This window comes from Entelurus aequoreus, linkage group LG16 (assembly GCF_033978785.1).
Source record: "Entelurus aequoreus isolate RoL-2023_Sb linkage group LG16, RoL_Eaeq_v1.1, whole genome shotgun sequence".
NCBI classification, from domain to species: domain Eukaryota; kingdom Metazoa; phylum Chordata; class Actinopteri; order Syngnathiformes; family Syngnathidae; genus Entelurus; species Entelurus aequoreus.
This window is the reverse complement of record NC_084746.1, coordinates 1,751,425-1,771,254: the sequence shown is the minus strand read 5'-3', so window position 1 is coordinate 1,771,254 and position 19,830 is coordinate 1,751,425. Positions and strand designations below refer to the sequence as shown.

The 19,830-nt window shown below is 38.9% G+C and overlaps 1 protein-coding gene across 1 annotated transcript; it reads right to left on the bottom strand.

Moving 5' to 3' along the window:
- Positions 1–966: 966 nt before the first annotated feature.
- On the bottom strand, positions 967–19,346 carry chmp5a (charged multivesicular body protein 5a). Its single transcript, XM_062023409.1, has 8 exons — positions 19,155–19,346; positions 14,973–15,077; positions 14,834–14,880; positions 12,788–12,881; positions 12,651–12,722; positions 8,829–8,937; positions 7,070–7,185; positions 967–1,296 (listed from the first exon to the last, which is right to left on the bottom strand). The coding sequence occupies exons 1-8, from the start codon at positions 19,221–19,223 to the stop codon at positions 1,246–1,248; spliced, it is 663 nt and encodes a 220-aa protein (XP_061879393.1). The 5' UTR covers positions 19,224–19,346; the 3' UTR covers positions 967–1,245.
- Between the last annotated feature and the right edge of the window lie 484 nt (positions 19,347–19,830).

Below are 19,830 nucleotides of genomic sequence, written 5' to 3'. Positions count from 1 at the left end.
TACCATTTACACAACGTGACAACTTCACTGCTTTTGGTTTTTGTAGGCTGTATGTTGTTGTATGTGTAATAAAACATGCAAATTTCCTTTTTTTTGCAGTGCATAGTTTAAGGACTAATATGTTTTTGATTTTGTTAATAGAAAATGAAAAAAAAAAAAACAAGTGAGGAAGCCCTCAAGAATAGTGACATTTTTATAAAGTGTCAGTAAAAATACATGCAGTATATTCATAAAGAGCTGCATGCAAGGTCAAATAAATCCTAAGATTAATATGGATATATTTTACGCCAATAGGAGCTCTTATTACAAATATTTAGTAATTACTACTCTGTTACAACATATTGCTGAATAAGCTTCAGTGAAATGTACCCTGCTTTTAGGACTGTTAGAATAATCATGTATAAGTTATCACACAACTCTTATGCTTAAGGGCCGTTGCTACAGTTATTATCAATTGTGCTGAAGTTGTACTTTTCTATCCGTGCAAAGGCACACAACTTGTAATCTTCCATTGCGAGTTAACTCGCATCAGCAGTTTGTTTCCAGACCCTGCCTGCTGACAGCCAAGGACGGACATCGAGTACCTCAACGCAGACAAAGCAGAGACAGGGCGAAATCACGAGTGTCAGCACATTTCCATTCTGAATAATCATGTATTGTGTCTACTGGGGGCTGCTTGCATTACCCCTCCCTTCAGAAGCAGCCTCAGTGATGTTAAATAGGGAACTCCTGAATACATAGAGGAGCACGTGGGACTGTACCTTAGAGCGTAGTGGGAGACTGTAACTGAGTGTGCAGCCCAATACGTCTCTCCTCATGAGCAAAATTCAACTCTGTCTCTGCTTGATTCCTTGCTTCTTGTCTTGTTTAATAGATAGTTCGGTGTTTGAACCTGACAAGGACTCAAACTCCTTCAAGCTTGCTGGTTTAAAAAACTGAGAGAAATGACACAGAATGATCGTCAACTATAGCAATCAATAAATCCAGATTTACTTCAGTCATTGGTATGTTTCCATTCATCTGCAGACAGTTCAAAAGTCATCATACACACTAATAGTCAAAAAACTAAATACTGAACTAAACTTAAATGAAGTTAAAGTAAACTAATACTTACCAGTACAAACAATAAAATATTAAGTATGTTAAGACTACATGCTAGTCCAGTTTAATTATTGTGGTCAAACAGTTTTTAAATGTAATATCAATGTTAAAAAAAACCCAAGTGTTTTCAAAGTGTAGCATTTTTTATGTCGCGGGAATCTGTGGTAGGCCAAACTCATCCACCAGGACGCCATCCTGCAATGACAGAGAAAATGTTACATCTTCCACCTTCTTTCTATACCAGGGTCTCTCCATGTTTCAACAGGTCAACTTTAAGACCTTTTAAGACAATATTAAAAATAATTTAGGACCATTTTACATCAATGAGGACAAAAAAAACAACAAGAGGGCCTGAGTGAATTGTATATACATGAATTAATTGGGGCGGTATGGCTCGGTTGGTAGAGTGGCCGTGTCAGCAACTTGAGGGTTCCAGGTTCGATCCCCGCTTCTGCCGTTGTGTCCTTGGGCAAGACACTTTACCCACCTGCTCCCAGTGCCACCCACACTGGTTTAAATGTAACTTAGATATTGGGTTTCACTACGTAAAAGCGCTTTGAGTCACTAGAGAAAAAGCGCTATATAAATATAATTCTCTTCATTAATTCACTGCTCTTTCACAATGGAAAACAAAACGGTTATTGGTTATTACTAAATACACCAGAAGCTTCTCTATTGTAAACTGATTGAAAACAAATGAGGAAAACATCAAAACAACCACTTTTCAGAGTTGCCATAGAACTGTTTTGCAGTGTGCTTCATGTCAATTGTTTTCATGTAACAACAACCAAAACATCAGCAATGGTAGAGGAAAGCACAACAATATGTAAATGTTTTGGTCATGTATGATGTCTTTTTGTTATTTTTGTTCGTGATGTGTAATGTCTATTGTTTAAATGTACGGCAGAGAAAATGAATTTCCCCAACGGGGTCTAATAAATCTAGATCTAAAATCTAATATTTTGTCTGTAGAAGGGACAGTTAGCATTTCTGATTAAAAACTGAATGGTTAACTTTTGCAGTGTTTTTGTGGGTCGTGAAAAACAAGAGAGTACAGAGCCGTTCTCTAAAAAGAAAGAAGGCGATTATGGCTTGCAAGCCTCAAGCAGATTGTGAATAATGTGGATAACATTCACATTTGCTCAGCTCATTCTGTATCTGGTATGTATGAATACATGTTTACCTGTTTTTGTGACTTTCTTGAAAACATATCGCTAATAAACAAGGACTATTTTTTCATTAAAAATGAAAAGGGGACATTCTCAAATCGTCCTTGCCAACCATAAACTGACTGTAAACATTACACAGACCTTTATAGCTTTTAATGTCACTTGCTGTACACACTTGTAAAAAAAGATTAAGCAATTGAAGCTGACCTGAAATGATTGGAATAAATAATAGAAATACTAGAAAATGCAATGAAATGCTGATGGAATGTAGAATGACTGTAAGAATAGTTTGAATGGTGAAATGGTTTGAATGTTAAAGAGCTGACGCTGACTTGAAATATTATTTCAATGTATAATGAATGTAGAAATGGTTTAAATGTTTAAATAGTTTATAGGTTAAAAGTGGTTTGAGAGCTGAAGCTGTACTGAAGTGTAGTATAAATCTTCAAATGCTAAATGTTGGTATGGTTGGAAGAGTTAACATACTTCTAAGTTGGCAGAAAGTTACGGAATCCGTGATTACGTTAAAAAGTATTAAAAACTAGCATAAACGTTAGCATGCTAACATTAGCATGGTTACAGAGGAACAGCTAAAATACTTTTTAAGATGGCGCCAAGTAAGAGAGTCCATGATTATTAGGTTAAAAAACTACAAAAACAGCTAAAATGCGAGCAAATAAGGTTATATTAACATTAACATGCTAAAGGGAAAACCCTAGCATACTTCTAAGATGGCGCCAAGTAAAGAAATACATGATTATAAGGTGATAAAGTACAAAATTAGCTAAAATGCTAGCTAAAAACATTACCATGCTAGTATAAAAATGCTAACCGGGAACAGCTAGCATACTTCTAAGACGACACAGAGGAGCAATTTCCATGATTTTTAGGTGAAAATGTCTGAAATTAACTCAAATTGATGGCAAAAATCATTAGCATGCTAATATTAGAGGCATGCAAGCAGTTGACTAACAAGAGCAAATAGCTTTTTGACTTTGGAACCCTTGAGAAATATGAGACATGCAGAAGTTTGTATTTTACCCATTCATGTGTTTGTGACAATCGTTGGGACTTAACTTTTCAATGGGGTGAAATTCCTGGTAATTCCGGGAAAAACGGAAATTTGGGGAAATGGAAACATGTTTTTGGCTTCAATGTCCAGGATGAGGAGAGTATGGAGATGGTGGAACGGTTCGAATTAGGTAAAAAATGGCGTGAAAATGTCCCGGAAAGCCTGGAATTCCTGGTAATCATCAACATTTTGGGAGAAAAAAATATGCTTGCCATCGATTCTCAGCCGAGTCGAACGTTTCAATACTTGAACGGTTCCAATCGGACGGAAACTTGGGGAGAAGTTAAAAGAGAAAAGTGCAATAAACAGTGGTATTTGAAAGCAGGATTTCCTGGCAATCAGGGAAAATTTGGGATACATTTTGACTTGAATGTCCAGGGTGAGTGGAGGGTGTGGATGTTGGAACGGTTCAAAATCGGTTAAGAAATGTGGGATGTGGAGGTTTGTATATTGCCCATTATTTTTTTAATGGGAGGAAATTCCTGGTAAACCTGGGTAATCAGGGTATTTTCGGAACCGAACTGGCTTGAATGTCCAGGGTGAGTGGAGTGTGTTGATGGTGAAAGGTTCAAATCGTAGGAGAAATGTGGGAAATGCAGTCGACTATACAGCATATTTCCCTTTTATTGTCAATGGGGAGAAAATGACCGGAAACGGGAAAACTGTAAATTATGGGAAAGGAAAAACATGTTTTGCGTTTGATGTATGGGAAGAGCAGTGTGGGTGGATGGATGGAATGTTGGAATCGGGTTTAAAAAATGCGAAAATTGTGAGATATTTTCCCATTCTTCTGAATGGGAATTCCATGGAAATTTCGGGAAAACCGGAACGTTTTGAAAATACTGATACAAGCACAATTGTCCTAGACGATATGAGTGGCTTGATGTTAGAATTGAAAAAATGTTGACCTAGTCACAGTTTGAATTGAGAATGGGAATTTCGGAATTCCTGGAATTTCAGGAAAACCATGTACCGTATTTTTCGGACTGTAAGTCACAGTTTTTTTTCATATTTTGGCCGGGGGTGCGACTTATACTCAGGAGCGACTTATGATTGATTAACACATTATAATATTATTGATCTCATTCACGTAAGAGACTAGACGTATAAGATTTCATGGGATTTAGCGATTAGGAGTGACAGATTGTTTGGTAAACGTATAGCATGTTCTATATGTTATAGTTATTTCAGTGACTCTTACCATAATATGTTACGTTAACATACCAGTTGGTTATTTATGCGTCATATAACGTACACTTATTCAGCCTGTTGTTCACTATTCTTTAGACATTTTAAATTGCCTTTCAAATGTCTATTTTGGTGTTGGCTTTTATCAAATACATTTCCCCCAAAAATGCAACTTATACTCCAGTGCGACTTACACTACCGCTCAAAAGTTTGGGGTCACATGTAAATGTCCTTATTTTTGAAGGAAAAGCACTGTACTTTTCAATGAAGATAACTTTAAACTAGTCTTAACTTGAAAGAAATACACTCTATACATTGCTAATGTGGTAAATGACTCTTCTAGCTGCAAATGTCTGGTTTTTGGTGCAATATCTACATAGGTGTATAGAGGCCCATTTCCAGCAACTATCACTCCAGTGTTCTAATGGTACAATGTGTTTGCTCATTGGCTCAGAAGGCTAATTGATGATTAGAAAACCCTTGTGCAATCATGTTCACACATCTGAAAACACTTTAGCTCGTTACAGAAGCTACAAAACTGACCTTCCTTTGAGCAGATTGAGTTTCTGGAGCATCACATTTGTGGGGTCAATTAAACCCTCAAAATGGCCAGAAAAAGAGAACTTTCATCTGGAACTCCACAGTCTATTCTTGTTCTTAGAAATGAAGGCTATTCCACTAAATTGTTTGGGTGACCCCAAACTTTTGAACGGTAGTGTATATATGTTTTTTTCCTTCTTTATTATGCATTTTCGGCCGGTGCGACTTATACTCCGGAGCGACTTATAGTCCGAAAAATACGGTAGTTTCTCTGCTGTGAATACACTGTGAATACACTGTGAATACACTGTGAATACACCGTGAATACACTGAATACACTGTGAATACACTGTGAATAAACTGTGAATACACTGTGAATAAACTGTGAATACACTGTGAATACACTGTGAATAAACTGTGAATACACTGTGAATAAACTGAATACACTGTGAATACACTGTGAATACACTGTGAATACACTGTGAATACACTGTGAATACACTGTGAATAAACTGAATACACTGTGAATACACTACTACCACAGAGAAATGAGTGTGTGCTTACTGTATGTAATAGTATGATTTCACTGGTAAACATCTCATATTGATCTACTTTGGCAATTGGCACCAATGTACCCACATAACACTCCTTAGGAGGGTTAAGGTGATCCTTGTATGATTGTGCAAATAGTTGTGGTGTTTCAGCATCTTTTGACACAGACTTATCCCGGTTTTTTGACTTTTACATTATTATTCCATTCACTTTCACCGCCACGTTTACGAACGCTTACCTCCTCGATGGCAGCACATCCTGGTCCTAAACACTTTATATGTTTCTCTCCACCGGCTTTTTAGAGATTTTAAGGCCTTAATTTAAAAAATTGTTGATTCAAGACTTTTACGGACTTTTTTAAGACCCCGCGTACTAGAGATGCGCGGTTAGCGGGTACACCCGCGGAGTCCGCGGGTAAACCGCGGGTCGGGCGGTTTTATGACAAAAAAAACAGATTTTAAATAGATTCGGGCGGGTGGCGGTTGAACCAATTCAGAAAAAAAAAAACCATAGTTAAATGTTGTTACCCATGTGAATGATCGAGGGCGAGTTCTTTGTTTCTTTAGGTGGGTTTATTGTAGGCAGTTTTCATGAACGTCTACCCAGTGCGGCAACATCACACAACAACAACAGTCACGTTTTTGTCCTACCGTAAAGCAGGTCGTCTGCCGTAAACAGCAATGCTGTGACAGTCTCTGCCTGCCGGGGTCGTGGTTGGGGGCGTGGTTAAGAGGGGAATATATTTAAGGTAGAATTCACCAACTCAAGTATTTCCTATATATATATATATTTTTTTTATTATACATATAAATAAAAGGAAATACTTGAATTTCAGTGTTCTGAAGGCTTTCCAGTAGATGGCAGTATTGTCCTGTTTAAGAGTGTCACAACATTGCAGTTTACGGCAGAAGAACTGCTTTACGGTAGACGAAAACGTGACTGCTGTTGTTGAGTGTTGTTACCGCGCTGGGAGGACGTTAATGAAACTGCCTAACAATAAACCCACATAAGAAACCAAGAACTCGCCCTCGATCATTCTACAGCGGACGTGAAAACAGACTGTCGCCGCTGTCCCCACTCAGGTCCGCATTGAGCTGGAGGGGGCGTGGCCTCCAGCTCCGGCTGAATACCGGGAGTCTCCCGGTAAAACCGGGAGGGTTGGCAAGTATACTCTAATGCGTGGCCAAGAGACGCATTGAATGTCTCTGCTGCATTGGATCAGTCTCATTTCTTTAACAGGAATGCCTTGTATCGTCTATATTAGATGTATAACAACGGGTGGGTGGCGGGCGGTTGTGGTTTTGATAAAATGTTAGTTCGGGTGGATTGCGGGTGGATGACGACTTTTGTGATGCGGTTGCGGATGATATAATTGCCTATCCGCGCATCTCTACCGCGTACACTCTGTATACAAAAAAGATGAAGACACAAGACGTTTGGTAGTTACTTTGTTTGTCTTGCTTTCCCCAGGCATGCCCTCGGGGATGGAGGGAGCAGTTGAGGCCTCGTCCAGGTAAGAACTGTCCTCATCCAGCAGGAGCTCGTCACCCAGGGCATCCAGCTCTGGAACACACAAATAACAAAAATGCACTTGACTGCCATTCACTACTTAGTATACGTTACTGCACTTTACTACACCGCTCATTTAGCAGGAGCAGATGACACTGTTGTTTTGGCAAATATATTTTATATTGAATACAGAGCAGTGATTGTGAAAAAAAGAACTTGTATGTAACAAAACATAGGAATATATTAGGTATTATAATAGCAATAGGGTTGTACGGTATACCGGTATTAGTATAGTACCGTGATACTAATGAATCATATTCGGTACTATACCGCCTCTAAAAAGTACCATTCCCCCGTGCCCCCGTCGTCGTCACGTCGTCTCATTGTTGGTTTTACGAACAGACGAGCATGTTGGGCAGCGCACACACACAGAGTACTTACAAGCAGACACAGTGTGTAGACAGAAAAGGGAGAATGCATGTATTTTGGTGTAAAAAGTCAAGATAAAGGTGAAGTTATAACACTGAAACACCCCCAGGAAGAGGTGCTTTAAGACATGGATAGCTAGCTAGCAGCTAACATCCATCCACAGTGTTTTAGCTACTTCTAAATCACTAATCCTCACCTCCATGGTGACAAATAAAGTAAGTTTCTTACAAGTATCATTATCACTGCAGGACGAGGAATAGCTACACATGCTTCACTACACACCGTAGCTCACCACTGTCACAATGTAAACAAACACCATTGGTGGATCTACACCTGACATCCACTGTAATGATACCAAGTACAGGAGCGTATCGAGTCGATACTACTATGATTACAGCAATATGTTTTGGCATCACAACATTTTATTTTGTTTTTTTTAAATGTATATTATGTTTATAAAGTCAGGAAATATGTCCCTGGACACATGAGGACTTTGAATGTGACCAATGTATGATCCTGTAACTACTTGGTATCAGATCCATACCTAAATGTGTGGTATCATCCAAAACTAATGTCAAGTATCAAAGAAGAGAAGAACAAGTGATTATTACATTTGAACAGAAGTGTAGATAGAACATGTTAAAAGAGAAAGTAAGCAGATATTAACAGTAAATTAACAAGTAGATTAATAATCCATTTTCTACCACTTGTCCTTAATAATGTGTACAAAATAATAGGTGTATAAATGACACAATATGTTACTGCATACATCAGCAGACTAATTAGGAGTCTTTGTTTGTTTACTTACTACTAAAAGACAAGTTGTCTAGTATGTTCACTATTTTATTTAAGGACAAAGTTGCAATAATAAACATATGTTTCATGTACCCTAAGATTTGTTGTTAAAATAAAGCCAATAATGACATTTTTTGTGGTGCCCTTTATTTAGAAAAGTATCGAAATAATTTTGGTACCGGTACCAAAATATTGGTATCGTCACCACACTGAATAGCAATAACCACAACATTATGGTATTAGTCATTTGAATGGTATTTCGGGTTTGTTTTTCTATCATTGTTATCATTATTAGTTAAGATAGGAGCAGGCGCATTAATTCAATAATACATGACTGCACCGACTAACAATATTCAGTTTGGAAGTTTTTAAATGAAACATTTCATATTTTTAGCATATTTGTGCTTCCATGCAATGCTGCTGGATGATAAATGGAGTGAGTGAGTGACAGAAGACGTGGTTCAAAGGGATACCTGCTTCTAGATCGTCCTCGTCGATGTCTGGAGTGCCGTAGCTGCGACTCAGAGCCTCTTGGACCTCGCTGGCATCTTCCATCATGTCCTCCAACTGATCCTGCAGGTCCTGGAAGGACAAAATCATTCATAAAAAAAACAGACTATTTCTGAAACAAGTCATAAAATAATCAGAATCAGAAATACTTTATTAATCCACCTGGGGGAAATTCTGGTGTTATTGTAAATGGGTTATACTTGTATAGCGCTTTTCTATCTTCAAGGTACTCCAGTGTTTCACACACATTCATTTATTTGTGGCGGCCCGCCACGAAAGAATTAAGGCCGCCACAAATAGATTTTTCAGCTTTTTTTTTTGTCCTGTCCAGCTTCTCAGGCAAATCATATAGTTGATGTAGATGCCCATATAGGCTGTTCACATTTACTTTACAAAAGAGAAGTGTAGGATCAAGATTTTTGGAGCTCTTTGTTCAGTGGATCAGATGTTTGATGAAGCTCTGTGTCTATCTACCACCACTACTGTTTTCTGTTTATTTGTTACTGACTGTGGCAGGACACCCCTGCCTCTGTTTCACTTTATGTTGCTGGTAAATAATATGGTTGTAGTAGTAGGCTAAAGTTAAATTATTTAGTATGCACTAATTAAAGGGGCAGAGCTTTAAGAGACATTTTAGCTTTTATATTTTTATAAGATATATTTTTTGAAAGAACCACAATTAATAAATATATTTTAGTGAATAACTTATTGTTCAAATCTGTATATAAATATGTACATAAAGTGTTGTAATTATATTGTAAAATGGATGGACGTTTAAAACAAAACTGTTATTATTAATTAGTAAGTATACATTTTTTGAGCCTTTTTAGAGAAAATCATATCATTGTAGTAAATTATGCAAATTACTCGATGATGTCATGGTGACCACGCCCATAGCCACGCCCCCACCGCCACAGGTATCTTGGCAGTTTATGGGAAACACTGTACTCAAAGCACTTTGACACTATTTCCACATTCACCCATTCACACACACATTCACACACACATCAACATCTTATATGCACACTGCAAGTATATGTATAGTGTAGTAAGAGACACGTCCGTAACAGTATGTAATCCAATCCAATCCACTTTATTTATATAGCACATTTACACAACAAGAATGTTTCCAAAGTGCTGCACAGCCATGTTAAAAACAATATTAAAAACGATATTAAAAATAATATTAAAAACAATATTATGCTACACCAATGACTGAATAAAAACAAAGAATAAATGAATAGAAAACCAATACAGAGACAATATAAAAAATAAATATGATTAAAAAAGATTTTAAAGGGTAAAACCAATTAAAACAGTAAAATAGACATCAAAATTTATAACCCTAACCCTAACCACACAGGACAACAGAGGACAGAAGACCACACAACTCACGTAGTGTTAAAAGCCAAAGAATAAAAGTGGGTCTTAAGACGAGACTTAAAACACTCCACTGTGGGAGCAGTTTGAACATGGAGGGGCAGAGTGTTCCAGAGTTTAGGGCCGACCACAGAGAAGGCCCTGTCTCCCCTGGTTTTAAGTCTCGTCCTGGGCACCACGAGCTGGAGCTGGCTCTCGGACTTCAGAGCACGCGCAGGTGTGTAAATTTGGATGAGGTCCGAGATATACTGAGGTGCCAGTCCATGTAAAGCTTTAAAAACAAACAGCAAGGATTTAAAATCAATTCTAAAATGAACAGGGAGCCAGTGCAAACTCCGAAGAATTGGGGTTATATGTAATGAATATAAAGACAATATAACATACATCCATAAATGTGGATGCATATGCAAAAGTGCAATATATTTATCTGTACAGTAATCTATTTATTTATATCAGAAATCAGAAATACTTTATTAATCCCCGCACCTTATTGCTTGTTTATCCTGCACTGCCATGAGCTAATGCAACGAAATTTCGTTCTTATCTGTACTGTAAAGTTCAAATTTGAATGACAATAAAAAGGAAGTCTAAGTCTAATATGTTCAATATTTACCGTATTTTGGTCATTTTAAGCAATACCGGAAATTCTTATAGCAGTGCACTTCCGGCAACAAATGTGTGTTCCTATTTCCGAAATCAAACGCGAGTGTGTTCTGTTAATGGCCGACTTGGTAACAGACAACGAAGAAAGACTATTTTTGGACAAATGAGGATTTACAACCGTATCTTTCTAAACCTGAATATAAAGAGGATGGACTGCTGCTTACAGAGACCAGCAAAAAGAGGCTGAAACGCTGGAACAGACAGAAACTGAGAGAGTGAGGTTGGCGTGTCCTGACGCTGTTTATGTGGAACTTGGAGCCAAGCTATTAATGGTATGCTTACCCAAATCAACTGGACACGTCCCTGGTCAGCTTGACCAAACAGACAACTGCCCATCGAGTAAGTCACTATAAAATTGATCATTATACATGCAGCACATCATGCATGTTAGTACAACTAAAGTACAGTACATACAAAAAACATGAAATGTGGGCTAATACTTTACAGACACTGTAATATGACTGACTATTCATTAGAGATGTCCGATAATGGCTTTTTTGCCGATATCCGATATTCCGATATTGTCCAACTCTTAATTACCGAATCCGATATAAACCGATACCGATATATACAGTGGTGGAATTAACACATTATTATGCATAATTTTGTTGTGATGCCCCGCTGGATGCATTAAACAATGTAACAAGGTTTTCCAAAATAAATCAACTCAAGTTATGGAAAAAAATGCCAACATGGCACTGCCATATTTATTATTGAAGTCACAAAGTGCATTCTTTTTTTTAACATGCCTCAAAACAGCAGCTTGGAATTTGGGACATGAGGAGGTTGAGGGGGGCGGGGTTTTGGGGTAGGGGGTAGCGGGGGGTGTATATTGTAGTGTCCCGGAAGCGTTGGTGCTGCAAGGGGTTCTGGGTATTTGTTCTGTTGTGTTTATGTTGTGGTACAGTACGGATGTTCTCCCGAAATGTGTTTGCCATTCTTGTTTGGTGTGGGTTCACAGTGTGGCGCATATTTGTAACAGTGTTAAACTTGTTTATACGGCCACCCTCAGTGTGACCAATTATGCCTTGCATTCACTTGTGTGTGTGAAATTCCGTAGATATTATGTGACTGGGCCGGCACGCGAAGGCAGTGCCTTTAAGGTTTATTGGCGCTCTGTACTTCTCCCTACGTCCGTGTACACAGCGACCTTTTAAAAAGTCATACATTTTACTTTTTGAAACAGATACCGATAATTTTGAAACTGATACCGATAATTTCCGATATTACATTTTAAAGCATTTATCATCCGATAATATCGGCAATCCGATATTATCAGACATCCCTATTATTCATGTTTTTCAGTTAGTACGGATTGGTGTCCTATCGCATTGTGTAGTGCACTAGAAACTCAAAAACAATTCAGTTGTTGACGCAGTTGCTAGCTTACCTCTTGCCGCAGATAGCTGGCTTACGGCTAATGCCGTAGCATGGCGATGTGTTCCTACGCTAGCAAAACTGTTCCTCGGGGTTCGCGCTTACAAAAACAATGTCGCTCCAACTTACAGAACGTAATTTAAGTATTGTTGCCGGTTTTTATATGCATATTTAAAGTGATTTAGAGGCAGAATGCATTGCTAGCCACCTACATCGAGGCGATTTTTATAGGTTAGAATGCAAAAAAACCAAAAACCTTTTGTCTTCATGTCTCTCCAAGCATTGTGAACGATAGGCAAAATTCCCCAAAAATTGCAGTTCCCCTTTAACGATAGTTTTATCCTAAAATAAAAAGTTGTACGTACATCAATCTGGTCCAGTTTGACATCTTTGTAGGCCCTCTTCATCTCCTTGGCGCCAATCTTCATGGCATCCACCTGGACAGAGAAGACTGTTGTCTTTTTCTGACAAGTTTGTTCATAGGAGAAAAATCATAACCTACAGTAGTTTTGGTGTCCTTCAGCGTCTGGATGGTGTAGTTGGCCTGCTCCATATTGAAAGACTGCTGAGCCAGCTGTTCTCGTTGGCCTTCGTACCTGTTTAAAAATATTCAGGGTCAGTTTTAAAGTTCTATTATTAGTTTTTAAATGTCTTAATAGCCTTGCGCCTTCTTATCTATCTGACCCGCTCTTACCATATCGACCCTTGCAGTTCTTGAGATCCTCTGGCACTGGCCGTTTATCTTTGCCAAATACCAGAACAAAGACCATTGTTGTATGTGATATATGACATGTATTATTTTGTTCTACGTGATATACAACATATTTTACGTTGTTGTATGTGACACATGACATCTATGACGTTGTATGTAATCAGAGGTGGGTAGTAACGCGCTACATTTACTCCGTTACATCTACTTGAGTAACTTTTGGGATAAATTGTACTTCTAAGAGTAGTTTTAATGCAACATACTTTTACTTGAGTATATTTATAGAGAAGAAACACTACTTTTACTCCGCTCCATTTATCTACATTCAGCTCGCTACTCGCTACTGATTTTTATCCATCTGTTAATGCACGCTTTGTTTGTTTTGCTTTGTCAGACAGACCTTCAAAGTAGGATCTATCGCATGCCTGCGTTTCACCAATCAAATGCAGTCACTGGTGACGTTTGACTCCGTTTCACCAATCAAATGCAGTCACTGGTGACGTTTGACTCCGTTTCACCAATCAAATGCAGTCACTGGTGACGTTTGGCTCCGTTTCACCAATCAAACAGAGCCAGGCGGTCACAAGATTAACAAGCTTAAGCTTACATGAACTCAACGTCAAATTTGAGGAAGCATATGGCGGTAAGTAACGTTAGTAGATATTTTGGCTGTCACCGTAGGCTGATGTTAGCTTCCCTGCTATGAATCACTGTCAAATGTACATCGTGTGGGGACATTTATTAACGCACTGCAGCCTCATAGACAGACGGACACACACACACACACACACACACACACACACACACACACACACACACACACACACACACACACACACACTCACGCATGCATACAAACACCAATCAGAAGTGCACAGTGTGTTCCCAGGTGCAGCCCACACCTATCAGTTTATGGTTTGCGTAAAGGCTAACTTGTTATTTTCCTTTGTAATCTCTGCCTACTGAGCCTATGGTGCTGTTAAGTTATTGTGGCTCAATTTGCCTTCATTTTTTTTATGTTAATGTATTATTATTTAATATATATTATTGTTTTAGTTGCTTAAGAGATATTCCTGGCTCTGAATTTGCTCATTGCTATTTTTATGTTTTTGTGCATTATTTGTTGCCGTCATCATTAAACGAACAGGTTACTCATCAGTTACTCAGTACTTGAGTAGTTTTTTCACAACATACTTTTTACTTTTACTCAAGTAAATATTTGGGTGACTACTCCTTACTTTTACTTGAGTAATAAATCTCTAAAGTAACAGTACTCTTACTTGAATACAATTTCTGGCTACTCTACCCACCTCTGCATGTAATACATGACATATGTTGTTGTAGGCGATATATAACATCTATTATGTTGTTGTATGTGATACAGGACATATATTACGTTGTTGTATGTGATATATGACATTTTCTGTTGTATGTGATATATAACATCTGTTACGTTGTTGTATTTGATAAATGACATCTATTACGTGTTGTATGTGATATATTACATTGGACAAATGCACACAAGCACTACTTCTTGGAGTCACACACTCAAATACAGCTCATTAGCATTAAAGCTACAGATTATTATAATTGGAGAGTCAAGGTGTGTCTCCATAATATTGCTCTTATACAAACATGGTGTCCTGCCAAGAACTAAGCAATTCTATCTTAGCACTTTTGAACGGTCCAGCATCAAGGTTGGATTTTGGACAACACACTTCCTCTGAGACTTTTGTTACGGTAAAAAGGGAGCTTGAAGAAGGTATTAGAAACAGCTGTGATGAGGATGCTAACCACATTTAATACCAAACATCTTGTTCAGTTAGTAGTGTAACTCACATCCTCTTCTGCTTCAGGACTCTCATCGCCTTCTGTTTCACAATGTTCTGCAAAAGACAAATATATCACGACAGTTGATATAAGTGCGGTTTGTTTTAAATCCATTCTGTTTTTGGTTTTTTTAAAGAATGCGTTCCACCTTGGAGGGTCCATCTCTCATCTTCTTCATCTGTTCCTTGTACTTGAAAAGTTCAGCATCGAGTCTGCTAATCTTCTTCTCGATGGAATCTGACCTTGCATCCACCTCAATAGAACACACGAGTTCAAATCAGTTCAGTTTCAGTTTAGTTGGAACATGCATACGATACAATGTCATGCATCGCACATTTCCAGTTGTTTCATTACAGCACGTGCGAAAAGAAGTAGGAAGAAGCAGAGCTTATTTAATCCTACCCCTTTTCATACCGTAGCAATTGTATCCAATTTCATTTCATTTCATTTATCTCCTTCATTGATGTGCATTTTTGATCAACAGACATTTAAACTTGAGCAACTAAACACATATTTACACACCTCTGCTTGAGAAGGAACAGGATGAAGAACATCTTATATTTCCTGCCCCCTTCAACATAATAAGTAGTATAACTTAATGGACAGCCCAAATTCACAAGCATACAAACCAAACAAATACATCCAAATATAATGAAAACAAACAAAAAACACACAAAAAAAACCAAGTGCAAAACTTCATGAAGTACAAACCGAACAAAAAAAGTAATATACACCTCACAGGATGATACAAAACCAGACAAATAATAAATATAAAGCAAAATGTAGACACAAACGGCTGTCCATATGATCTTATTGTTCTGTCTTTATATATTTTTTTCAATTGGAATATATTTCTACAATCTTTTATCTCATTGTAAAGACAATTCCATAGTTTAACCCCCACCACTGACATACACATTTGTTTTAAAGTTGTCCTTGAATACTGATGTGTGAAATTACCTTTTCTTCTATGCTTTGTAAATTTGCTGGTACTGTTTTACTTTTAGCCTTAAATATAATGAATAATGTCTGTAACTTTACTAGCCCCTGTAGTTTCAATAAACCAGAATTAATAAATAATATGTTCTAGATCAGTGTTTTTCAACCACTGTGCCGTGGCCGTGAGATACAGTCTGGTGTGCCGTGGGAGATGATCTAATTTCACCTATTTGGGTTAAAAATATTTTTTGCAAAGCAGTAATTATAGTCTGAAAATGTTGTGCTGTAGTTGAGTGTCTGTGCTGTCTAGAGCTCGGCAGAGTAACCGTGTAATACTCTTCCATATCAGTAGGTGGCAGCAGGTAGCTAATTGCTTTGTAGATGTGGGAAACAGCGGGAGGCAGTGTGCAGGTAAAAAGGTGTCTAATGCTTAAACCAAAAATAAACAAAAGGTGAGTGCCCCTATGAAAAGGCATTGAAGCTTAGGGAAGACTATGCAGAACCAAACTAAAACTGAACTGGCTGTAAAGTATACAAAAGCAGAATGCTGGACGACAGCAAAGACTTACTGTGGAGCAAAGACGGCGTCCACAATGTACATCCGAACTCCGAACATGACATGACAATCGACAATGTCCCCACAAAGAAGGATAAAAACAACTGAAATATTCTTGATTGCTAAAACAAAGTAGATGCGGGGAAATATCGCTCAAAGGAAGACATAAAACTGCTACAGGAAAATACCAAAAAAAGAGAAAAAGCCACCAAAATAGGAGCGCAAGACAAGCAGACTGGTCACAAGGCTATCTTCTATATTGGCAGCTAGAGAGCTGACTAACGGCACAGTGTAGCAGACAACCACAACAATACACTTCTATATTGGCAGCTAGAGAGCTGACTAACGACACAGTGTAGCAGACAACCACAACAATACACTTCTATATTGGCAGCCAGAGAGCTGACTAACGGCACAGTGTAGCAGACAACCACAACAATACACTTCTATATTGGCAGCCAGAGAGCTGACTAACGGCACAGTGTAGCAGACAACCACAACAACACACTTCTATATTGGCAGCCAGAGAGCTGACTAACGGCACAGTGTAGCAGACAACCACAACAACACACTTCTATATTGGCAGCTAGAGAGCTGACTAACGGCACAGTGTAGCAGACAACCACAACAATACACTTCTATATTGGCAGCTAGAGAGCTGACTAACGGCACAGTGTAGCAGACAACCACAACAATACACTTCTATATTGGCAGCCAGAGAGCTGACAAACGGCACAGTGTAGCAGACAACCACAACAATAAACTTCTATATTGGCAGCCAGAGAGCTGACTAACGGCACAGTGTAGCAGACAACCACAACAATACACTTCTATATTGGCAGCCAGAGAGCTGACTAACGGCACAGTGTAGCAGACAACCACAACAATACACTTCTATATTGGCAGCTAGAGAGCTGACTAACGGCACAGTGTAGCAGACAACCACAACAATACACTTCTATATTGGCAGCTAGAGAGCTGACTAACGGCACAGTGTAGCAGACAACCACAACAATACACTTCTATATTGGCAGCCAGAGAGCTGACTAACGACACAGTGTAGCAGACAACCACAACAATACACTTCTATATTGGCAGCTAGAGAGCTGACTAACGGCACAGTGTAGCAGACAACCACAACAATACACTTCTATATTGGCAGCGAGAGAGCTGACTAACGGCACAGTGTAGCAGACAACCACAACAATACACTTCTATATTGGCAGCTAGAGAGCTGACTAACGGCACAGTGTAGCAGACAACCACAACAATACACTTCTATATTGGCAGCTAGAGAGCTGACTAACGGCACAGTGTAGCAGACAACCACAACAATACACTTCTATATTGGCAGCTAGAGAGCTGACTAACGACACAGTGTAGCAGACAACCACAACAATACACTTCTATATTGGCAGCCAGAGAGCTGACTAACGGCACAGTGTAGCAGACAACCACAACAATACACTTCTATATTGGCAGCCAGAGAGCTGACTAACGGCACAGTGTAGCAGACAACCACAACAACACACTTCTATATTGGCAGCCAGAGAGCTGACTAACGGCACAGTGTAGCAGACAACCACAACAACACACTTCTATATTGGCAGCTAGAGAGCTGACTAACGGCACAGTGTAGCAGACAACCACAACAATACACTTCTATATTGGCAGCTAGAGAGCTGACTAACGGCACAGTGTAGCAGACAACCACAACAATACACTTCTATATTGGCAGCCAGAGAGCTGACAAACGGCACAGTGTAGCAGACAACCACAACAATAAACTTCTATATTGGCAGCCAGAGAGCTGACTAACGGCACAGTGTAGCAGACAACCACAACAATACACTTCTATATTGGCAGCCAGAGAGCTGACTAACGGCACAGTGTAGCAGACAACCACAACAATACACTTCTATATTGGCAGCTAGAGAGCTGACTAACGGCACAGTGTAGCAGACAACCACAACAATACACTTCTATATTGGCAGCTAGAGAGCTGACTAACGGCACAGTGTAGCAGACAACCACAACAATACACTTCTATATTGGCAGCCAGAGAGCTGACTAACGAAACAGTGTAGCAGACAACCACAACAATACACTTCTATATTGGCAGCTAGAGAGCTGACTAACGGCACAGTGTAGCAGACAACCACAACAATACACTTCTATATTGGCAGCGAGAGAGCTGACTAACGGCACAGTGTAGCAGACAACCACAACAATACACTTCTATATTGGCAGCCAGAGAGCTGACTAACGACACAGTGTAGCAGACAACCACAACAATACACTTCTATATTGGCAGCTAGAGAGCTGACTAACGGCACAGTGTAGCAGACAACCACAACAATACACTTCTATATTGGCAGCTAGAGAGCTGACTAACGGCACAGTGTAGCAGACAACCACAACAATACACTTCTATATTGGCAGCTAGAGAGCTGACTAACGGCACAGTGTAGCAGACAACCACAACAATACACTTCTATATTGGCAGCGAGAGAGCTGACTAACGGCACAGTGTAGCAGACAACCACAACAATACACTTCTATATTGGCAGCCAGAGAGCTGACTAACGGCACAGTGTAGCAGACAACCACAACAATACACTTCTATATTGGCAGCCAGAGAGCTGACTTAACGGCACAGTGTAGCAGACAACCACAACAATACACTTCTATATTGGCAGCCAGAGAGCTGACTAACGGCACAGTGTAGCAGACAACCACAACAATACACTTCTATATTGGCAGCCAGAGAGCTGACTTAACGGCACAGTGTAGCAGACAACCACAACAATACACCCCAGCGTTGCCAATACTCACATTGCCGATACAGTCCGACAAGTTCGGCGGTGGTGCTTTTGGTTTGCCTCGTCCGAATATTCTGTTCATCCCTTCGTCCTCTTTAAAGCACACAAAGCGTTAGTTTCACTCACAAAACCACACAATATCTCCCGACATTAAATGGAGTTTGCCATTTAGGCCACCCGGAAGTGAAAGTCGGCGGCAGATGGCGTCTGATTGGCTGGTGTGAGGAGAGCCAGCCAATGAGCGATGGAGGCGCACGACTGGCCTCGTGTGGCGAGAGTAGGTACTGCACCCTGACTGAGAGCCTATTGTCCCTCTTGGGGCAGTTGCTTTGTTTGACGTCATTATTCTGACCTTTTTGTAAATGTTGCAATTTAGGAATAGAGGTTTATAAAAGTTTAAAAAAAAATGTTTATAATAATAAAAATTTGCATTTAACAATAAAAAAAAAACTTTCTACAACTTTGTCAAAATAAAATGGAAGAAGGTAAACAAATATCAACACTCAAATACGAATGCAGGACAATATGTAATGTTTATTCTGCCAAAAAAGTATATTATACGTCTATTTTTTTTTTAGTTCTTGCAGTTTATTTTTGAAAATAAAACTTGGTTAAAAAAAAAAAATAAAAAATAAAAATAAAAATAAAAAAAATAAAAAAATAAAAAAATAATTAAAAAAAAAAAAAAA